Here is a 10,000-nt window from a genome sequence, read left to right as displayed (position 1 = left end):
GGAAGAAGAGAAAGAAGGGGAGGAAGGAAGAGAAAGTAGGGGAGGAAAGAAGGGGAAAGAGGAAGAAGGAAGGGAAAGAAGGAAGAGAAAGAAGGAAGAAGGGAAGGAAGGGAAAAAGGAAGGAGGAATGGAAAGAAGGAAGGGAAGGAGACGCAGGATGAAGGAATTTAAGGGAAGAAGGAAGGGATTAGAATGATACAGGAGAGAGAGAGAGAGAGAGAGAGAGAGAGAGAGAGAGAGAGAGAGTACTATTAAAGCAAATTTACTCCACACTAAAACGCAAGCACGAAAATGAGAGAGAGAAAAAGAGAGAGGAGGGGTGGAGGAAAGGGAATTAGAGAGAGTGAAAGGAGCAAGTGAGAGAGGGGAGGCATAATTAAGTGAGAGAAAAGAGAGGGGAGAGGCAGTAGAGAAAGAAGGTTATAGGCGAGGGGAGAGAGAGAGAGAAAGGGAATTTAGAAGGGATTGAAGGCTGTGTGTGTGTGTGTGTGTGTGTGTGTGTGTGTGTGTGTGTGAGAGAGAGAGAGAGAGAGAGAGAGAGTGTGTGTGTGTGTGTGTGTGTGTGAGAGAGAGAGAGAGAGAGTGTGTGTGTGTGTGTGTGTGTGTGTGTGTGAATATGAGTGTGGGGACTATGGATGAGTATGAGTATGGGTAAGGGTGAGAGTGGGTAAGGGTGAGAGTGGGTAAGAGTATGGGTGGGAAAGAGTGACTATGGGCAAGAGTATGGGCGAGTAAGCGTATGGGTAAGAGTATGGGCGAGTAAGAATGAGTATGGGTGAGGAAGAGTATGGGTGAGTAGGAGCATAGGTAAGAATAAGTATGGGTAAGAGTGTGTATGGGTAAGAGTGTGTATGGGTAAGAGTGTGTATGGGTAAGAGTGAATATGGGTAAGAGTGAGTATGGGTAAGAATATGGTTGAGTAGGAGTACATCTGAGTAACAGTGAATAGTTATACCTGAGTAGAAAGATGAGCATGAGTAAGAATCGGTAAGGGTAAGCATGGGATAGATGAGGATGAGTGAGTGGCTGGGTAAGAGTGAGCATGAGGAAGAAAGCGCATGAGTGAGAATAAGCATGAGTGAGAATGAGTTTGAATGAGAGTGAGCATGAGTACCAGGTAAGAACAAACATGAGTGAGAATGAGCATAAGTAAGAATGAACATAAGTAAGAATGACCATGAGTAAGAATGAACATAGGAATGAACATGTGCAAGAACAAGCATGAGCAAGAGCATGAGTAAGAATGAACATAAGAGAGCATGAGTAAGAATAAGCATGAGTAAGGAGCATGAGTAAGAGTGAGTATGAGTAATAATGAGCATGAGTAAAAGTGAGCATGAGTAAGAGTGAGCATTAGAATGAGCATGAGTAAGAATGAGCAAGAGAATGAGCATGAGAATGAGTGGGCATGAGTATAAGTGAGCATGAGTAAGAATGAGTAAGAATGAGCATCAGCACGAATGTGCAGGAGTAAGAATGAGCAGGAGTATATACGAATAAGGAACACGAGTAAGAATGAGCATGAACAAGAATGAGCATGAGTAAGAATGAACATGATTAGGAATGAGCATAAGAATAAGTACGAATATGAGTAAGACTGAACATGAGTAAGAATGAGCAAGAATGAACATGAGTAAGAATGAGCATGAATAAGAATCAGCACGAGTAGGAATGAGCAAGAATGAACACGAGTAACAATGAGCATGAGTAACAATTAGTAAGAATGAACATAATAAGCATGAGTAAGAATGAGCATGAGTGAGAATGAGCATGAGTAAGAATGAACATGAGTAAGACTGAGCATGAGTAAAAATAATCATGAGTAAGAATAAGCATGAGAATGAGCATGAGTAATGAGCATGAGTAATAAGCACGAGCAAGAATGAGCATGAGTAAGAATGAGCATGAGTAAGAATGAACATGAGTAAGAATGAGCATGAGTAAGAATGAGCATGAGTAAGAATGAGCATGAGTAAGAATGAGCATGAGTAAGAATGAACATGTGAGAATAAGAATGAGCATGAGTAAAAATGAGCATGAGTTAGAATGAACATGTGTAAAAATGAACATAAGCATGAGTAAGAATGAGCATAAGAATGAACATGAGCAAGAATGAGCATGAGTAAGAATGAACAAGAATGAACGAGTAAATATGAGCATAAGTAAGAATGAACATGAGTAACAATGAGCATGAGTAAGAATGAACGTGAGTAACAATGAGCATGAGTAAGAATGAACATGAGTAAGAACGAACACAAGAATAAACAAGAATGAGCATGAGTAAGAATGATCAAAAATGAGTATGTGTAAGAATGAGCAAAAATGAGCATGAGTAAGAATAAGCATAAAAACGAACGAGTAAGAATGAACATAAGAATGAGAATGAGTAAGAATAAGTATGAGCATGTGTATGAATGAATGTAAGAATGAGTACGAATGAGTAAGAATGAGCATGAGTAAGGAGCATGAGTAAGAATGAGCATGTGTAAGAATGAACATAACAATGATCGTGAGTAAAAATTATCATGAGTAAAAATGAGCATGAGTAAGAATGAACCCAAGAATGAGCATGAGTGAGCATAAGTATGAATGAGCATGATTAAGAATGAACATGTGTTGTGAGCAGTAAGAACATGAGTAAGAATGAGTAAATAAAAGCATGAGTAAGAATGAGCGTAAGAATGAGCATGAGTAAGAAAGAACATGAGTAAGAATGAGCATGAGTAAGAAACATGAGTAAGAATGAGCATTAGTGAGCATGAGTAAGAATGAGCATTAGTGAGCATGAGTAACAATGAGCATACGCGAGCATGAGTACGAATAAGCATGAGTAAGAATGAACATGAGTAAGAATGAGTATTAGTAAGCATGAGTAAGAATGAGCGTAAGAATGAGCATGAGTAACAATTATCATGAGTAAAAATGAGCATAAGAATGAACATGAGTAAGAATAGGCATGAGAGTAAGAATGAACATAAGTTGTCAGCATAAGAATGAGCAACAGTAGGAACATCAGTAAGAATGAGCATGAGTAAGGGTGGGCATGAGTAAGAAAGAGCATACGTGAGCATGAGTAAGAGTGAACATGAGTAAGAATGAACATGAGTATGAGCGTAAGAATGAGAGTGGGAATGAGCATGAGCAAGAATGAGCATGAGTAAGAGTGAGCATGAGTGAGAATGAGCATGAGTAAGAGTGAGCATGAGTAGGAGTGAGCATGAGTAGGAGTGAGCATGAGTAAGAATGAGCATGAGCGAGTAAGAGCTGAGCAGAATGAGTATGTAATTACGGGTAAGCTAAGAATGAGTATGAGGAAGACTAGGATGAGTATAGATAAGAGTTAATAAGTATAAGTAAGATCAGTATGAGTACTGATGAGATAAAAAGTATGGGGATAAGTATGAGTAGTTAAGAGAATGAGTATATAAGTACGAGATCAGTATGAGTAAAGAGAACGTGTGAGTATGAGTAAGATCAGCAAGAGTATAAGCGAATGAGTAAGTATGGATGAGTATGAGTGAGCATGGGTATGTGTAAAAATGTGAAAAATGAGGAAGTGTGAGAATGCACAGATAAAAATAACTGAAAAAACTAATTCGGAATAATACAACAAAGACAACGCTAATGTTTCAAATTCTTCATAAACACAACATCAATGAATAAATATAATGAAACTAATATAAACATCAATGGCGTAATCATCAACATACACATTAATTTATACAAACATCCTATCACTCCTCCCTTTCAACCCTAATGGTATTTTGTTCCCATATTTTCAGACGATTTCATTCAACAGCGTCGCCTTCGTAGTGAAGGGGTTAAGACTATAAATAACCCTTCCAATTCGAAAAAAAAAAATCACAAATAAAATCCTCTAATGGTGGCACGAATTGCACGAAAAATAAGTCACTGGCAAAAATGTGTTAAGTGTACCTCTATTTTATCCCAATATCCTGATCAACCTACCTTCTTTCCCAGGTGTTTCCCCATCTCCAGGTGTTCTCGTATCCTTAATGACCTCTAATTAGTCTTCCCGTAGCTCGTTAAAGCGCAATTACAATGGATATTACGGAAAATCGATCGCAGCGTCCTCACCCCACGAATCACAACAAAGCACTGACGGGGGGCGACACATAAGGACAGGGATGCGGTGTGGAGCCAGGCGGTGTGGCCACATGTCTCTCTAAAAAATGTTAATCATCGTCTAATATACCCCGAGTTATCCTAATTTACGCCCTTAATTACAGCTGCAAGTTGTAATTATATCGTAGGTGTGTAATCAGAAGCATGGAGGTAATTAAGGACTGATAAGATTGACTGCTTGTTACATATGTGGCACCAATTTGCCAAGCGGTGGTGCCACGTCTCTAAATAAATCACTACGCATCCCCTAACAGACTCCCTGTGACCTAAAAATACTTCAATAATTAACACACCTTATGAGAAATATAAATAAACTGTATGATATCCTGTGCAGTAGTAATTAAAGACCGATAATATTGCTCGGATACTTGACACGTGGCACACCGCAGTCACGTGACCACCAAGGCGGAGATGCACCGTTACCATCTCGCTTTTCAAACAACAACCCCGCTTACTTGGCCTCCCTATTTTACGAGGCTAAAATAGTTAAAATAAATCGCTTCTGGTGCGACGATACGTATTTTGAGGTGATTTATTAATATCAGGGTCGATGAATAAGGTGAGAAATATACTGGAGATTAAAGAAGAGAATTGACGTGAAAATGGAAAGAAGGCGTGAAGACCGTGGCTGTGATTCTCTCTCTCTCTCTCTCTCTCTCTCTCTCTCTCTCTCTCATACACTCGTCCATACATCAAAACACTAACAATAAAACACAACAACATTAACCTAATCACATAATTACTCAAAATTACCACATATACCAAAATAGAAATAAATATAATAGACATAACAAGAAGAGATAAATAGAATAAAGAAAATAATTAATCTCATCAATCTATTTTCATTAACGAAGAATAAAGAAAAATAACCGAAAGATAACGAGAAAGATCATTTAAGGATCATTCTACGTAACTGGGGATTTACACACACACACACACACACACACACACACATACCGTACACAAACACATACACAAACATACACACACGCCTTACCCCTTCACCCCAAACACATATCTACTTCCATTATCCTCAGTCTATTTCGTTAACTTAGCAAATAATAATAATAATAATAATAATAATAATAATAATAGTAGTAATAATAATAATAATAATAATAATAATAATAATAGTAATAATAATAATAATAATAATAATAATAATAATACACACAGATGTCCTCGTTTATACATTTATTTATTTTTTTTATCAATATACTTACCTTCCGTGAAAAAAATGGGTAAAAAAATTGCTATATGTAAAATAAATCACTCAGGAAAAGGTGTTAACTAATTTAAGTCAACGAGAATACAGACTTGTGAGAAATTAGTGATGCACGGGAAATGAATCGCTAAGGGTATGGTGTTGCGGAATCTAATCAGAGAGAGGGTAGGGGAAAAAAAGAGACGAAATCCCATCAGCTTTAGCCTCTTAAGAAATGCTGAATGTAATCTCTCTCACCCTCTCTCTCTCTCTCTCTCTCTCTCTCTCTCTCACCAGGAAAAAAAACTATTGGGAACAAAGGAAGAAAACTAGAAAGTGAGAGAGAGAGAGAGAGAGAGAGAGAGAGAGAGAGAGAGAGGCGGTAGGATGAACCCGGAGAAATATATGGGACACTCGCACAAAAGAGGAGAAATGCGAGGGGAAGAATTCTCTGGGGAGGAGGAGGAGGAGGAGGAGGGAGAGAAAAGATACAAAGAAGGGTAAGGTAGAGAAGAGAGGAGGAGGAGGAGGAGGAGGAGGAGGATGACAGGAAACTACGGAGAAACAGGTGAGAAAGATAATTATTAAATGATGATAAAGTAGAGATGATGATGATGATGATGATGATAATGATGACAGAATATTGTGGGTTAAATAAAAGGTAGATGATGATGATGATGATGATGATGATGATGATGATGATGATGATGATGAGGATAAGGAGGAGGAGGAGGAGGAAGAAAGAAATGTAAGAGAAGAGGAAGAAGAACTGAAGGAAAAAGGAGATAGGAAGGAGAGAGAATTAAGGAAAAGCTAAAGGAAGAAGAGAAAGGGTAATGGAGGAGAAGGAGGAGGAGGAGGAGGAGGAGGAGGAGGAAAGACCTGACGTAAATAAGACCATGACAAAAGACGGCCTGAGAGAGAGAGAGAGAGAGAGAGAGAGAGCTCGCGTGTCCATTACCTGAGGGGCAATTTTGAAAGCTCAGGTGTATATGTGCATTGGCAAGGTATTCTCTCTCTCTCTCTCTCTCTCTCTCTCACAGGTACGCTTCATTAACCACTTCATTACACGTGGACTGAAAATCTAGTAACAGCAAAGGTAAACAACAGCAACAAGGCGTCCTATGTCTGAAGGGGTCTAAATCAGGCACACGTTTCAGCATTTCATTAACTCACTTCAGGTCCCTTCAGATCCACCACACACACATCAATTCTATGAAGTAATGTGTAAAAAAAAAAAAATGCATCTAGGGCTAGGCTTTGGCATGAGATTTTATTTTTAACTCGTTTTTATTTCCTTCCTTCCTTCCCTTCCTTCCTCCCTCCCTCCGTCCCTCATTCTCTTAATTACTTCCTTCCTTTCTTTCTTTCTTTCTTCCTTCCTTCCCTCATTCTCTTAATTACTTCCTTTCTTCCTTCCTTTCTTTCTTTCTTCCTTCCTTCCTTTCTTTCTTCCTTCCTTCCTTCCTTCCTACCTTCCTCCCTTCCTTCCTTTCTTCCTTCCTTACTTTCTTTCTTTCTTCCTTTCTTCCTTACTTACTTACCTTCTTATTTATTTATTTATATATTTACTCTTTGGGGTAACCTACAGCAGTTCAAGTCCATTTCTTAGATTTTTTTTATGAGAGGAAGACGCTTGTGGTTTGGTGTACGGATCTTTTTTGGAATTACCGGTCATGTGATCACAGGTGTTTGTATGTGTGTCTGTGTACAAAATATCTCAAAAAGTGACAGTCGAATTATCATAAATTTTTTTGGAGGGGCAGCCCATTGACCAAGAAAAAGTTGATTAGATTTTGAGAAGGATCCAAGATTATTATTATTATTATTATTATTATTATTATTTTTTTTTTTTTTACGCTGAATTATAGTGAGTGTTCGTAAAACCACCCCGCCTTATAGTCCTATTATTCCCCAGCCTAATACTCCCTAATATCACCTTGCCTTGTGGTATTAAGTTCTCCTGATACCGAACTGCCTTATACGTGCTCCTCATATCCCCCCCTACCTTTACTCTTCCTAATACCGCCCTGCCTTATAGTCCTAATATCACCTTGCCTTGTAGTAAATGGTCTCCTGATACCGAACGGCCTTATAAATACTACTAATACGTCCTGCCTTATAGTGAATGTACACCTGATATCACCCTGCCTTATACTCCTAATACCGCCCTGCCTAAAACTGTTCCTCATATCACCCTGGCTTACAGTCCTAATACTCCTTGCCTTATACTCCTAATACCCCCTTATACTCCAAATACCCCTGCCTTATAGTAATAGTGTTTCTAATATCACCCTGCCTTATACTCCTAATACCCCCTTATACTCCCAATATCATTCTGCCTTATACTCTTAATACCCCCTTATACTCCCAATATCACCCTGCCTTATAGTAAAAGTGTCCCTCATATCACCCTGCCTTATACTCCTAATACCCCCTTATATTCCCACTACCTCCTTATACCCACTTATACTCCTAATACCCCCTACCTTATAGTAAAAGTGTTCCTAATTTTATCCTGCCTTATACTCCTACTACCGCCCTGCCTTATACTCCCAATACACCCTTATACTCCTAATACCCCCTTATACTCCTACTACCCGCCTTACCTTATGCATAGGTGTGCCCCAGAAGTCGTGCAGGAAGAGGCTGGCGACAGGTGTGTGGGGGCGGAGGTCACGGTTCTCCTTAATGGCCGAGATGTCATCGAAAACGAAACTACAGGTAAGGGCGTTCATGTACACCGCTACTGCCACCACGCACACCAGGGTCCCGTACACCCATCCGCACACAGACCCGCCTGCGTGTACAGGGAGAAAGAATGGTAGTTAGTGTGGGCATAAAAACGTACACACACACACACACACACACACACACACACACACATACATACACAGCTCATAAGATGTCTAATCCACAATAACTTTCCGTACATCTAAACGCACACAGACCCGCCTGCGTGTACATGGAGGAAAAATGGTAGTTAGTGTGGGTATAAAAACGCACATACATGCATAGCTTATAAAATGTCTGATTCACACACACACACACACACACACATCTCCCGGGATATGTATAATTCTCATACATCAGGAAATTATTCTCGAGATAAGTGTGTAAAAAATACCAGGTCTGCAGAGGTTACAAACACACACACACACACACACACACACACACACACACACACACACACTTTCCATTTTTCTTCAATCAGTAAACATTCACCTCACAAAAATTCATTATTATTATTATTATTATTATTATTATTACTACTACTACTACTACTATTATTATTATTACTACTACTACAGCTACTAGAACTACTACTACTACTATTATTATTATTGTTATTATTATCATTATTATTATTACTGACTGCCACAGCTTACTAAAATCGTCTGCCCCCAACAGACTGCAATTTAATAACAGGTGATGGCCCTAGGGGGGTTGAGGGGAGGGGCGTTAATACTGTAATGGGTGTGGTGGGGTGGGGGGAATGGGGGAGGGGTTGGGTGGGGTGTGGGGGTGAGATGGGGTGAATGGGGGTTGGGTGGGGTGTGGGGGTGAGATGGGGTGAGGGAGGGTTGGGTGGGAATGAGGGTGGCGCTGGGTTGGGGGTGTGGGGGGGGATGGAGGAGGGGTTGGGTTGGGTGGGGTAGGGGGAATGGAGGTGGGTTGGGTGGTGGTGAGAGGGGGTTGAGTGGGGTGGAATATGAGTGCATGAATGTTTGCGTGTCACGAAAACGAAGATTGAGTGTGCTAATATTGCGTGCGAGAGGGAGAAAGATTAGATGGATAGATAGAGATAGATATAGATAGATGGACAGATAGACATGATTGATAGATAGACAGATGGAAAGATAATGATAGACAGATAGATAAATAGATGGATAGTTGGAGATAGATTGATAGATGGATAGACAGATGGACATAAAGACAGATATAGATAGAGACTCTGATAGATAGATGGACATAAAGATAGATACAGACAGAGACAGACTGATAGATAGACGGACAGACAGATAGATAGATATAATAGCAGCTATGCACTGTTATTGACTGATAGATAAAAGGACGGGCTGATGAGGTGGTTAGATAGATTGAGAGAGAGAGAGAGAGAGAGAGAGAGAGAGAGAGAGAGAGAATTCCAATATACAACGAAAGTAGGCAAGCGACACCGCATAGATAAATAATGATGGATAGATAGATAGACAGAAGGATAGATAGATTTACTGATAGATATGATCCTTTCTATCTATCTATCGCCCGACGCCTCAATCCCTGAAGGGGCAGCCGTAAACAAATCTCCACGTCACCCTGTTCTGTGCCATCAAGCTGCACTTTCTCCACCTTCATCTCCCCCTGATCATATACCTCTCCACCCCACCCGTCCACCTCATCCCCGGTCTACCTCTCCCCTTTCCTTCCTCCGCCTCACTCACATGCTCTTCTAGTCAGTCTCACATTCTCAGTTCTTCCTGCCTGGCCAATTCACAAGAAGCGAATATTAGGGCCACTCCACGCCAGCCTATCTCTCTATCTATCTGTCTATCTATCTATCTACTGTATCTATCTATATTTCTATCTTACCTATCAATCAATTTATCTATCTAATCTATCAATCTAATCCTACTGATCAATCTATGTATC

The 10,000-nt window shown here is 39.9% G+C and overlaps 1 protein-coding gene across 1 annotated transcript in view; it reads right to left on the bottom strand.

Moving 5' to 3' along the window:
* Positions 1 to 10,000, bottom strand: part of LOC145391226 (protein O-mannosyl-transferase Tmtc3-like) — a 318,591-nt gene that overhangs the window by 236,634 nt on the left and 71,957 nt on the right. Inside the window, exon 2 of the mRNA XM_080265902.1 lies at positions 7,960 to 8,150. Coding sequence (XP_080122028.1) covers positions 7,960 to 8,150 — 191 coding nt within the window. The remainder of the gene's footprint in view (positions 1 to 7,959; positions 8,151 to 10,000) is intronic.

The sequence above is a fragment of the Coenobita brevimanus genome, chromosome 17, assembly GCF_032717465.1.
Source record: "Coenobita brevimanus isolate Jiangsu-jjx chromosome 17, ASM3271746v2, whole genome shotgun sequence".
Taxonomy (NCBI): Eukaryota; Metazoa; Arthropoda; class Malacostraca; order Decapoda; family Coenobitidae; genus Coenobita; species Coenobita brevimanus.
Note: the sequence above shows the minus strand (reverse complement) of the source record. Positions and strands in the feature narration are given on the sequence as shown.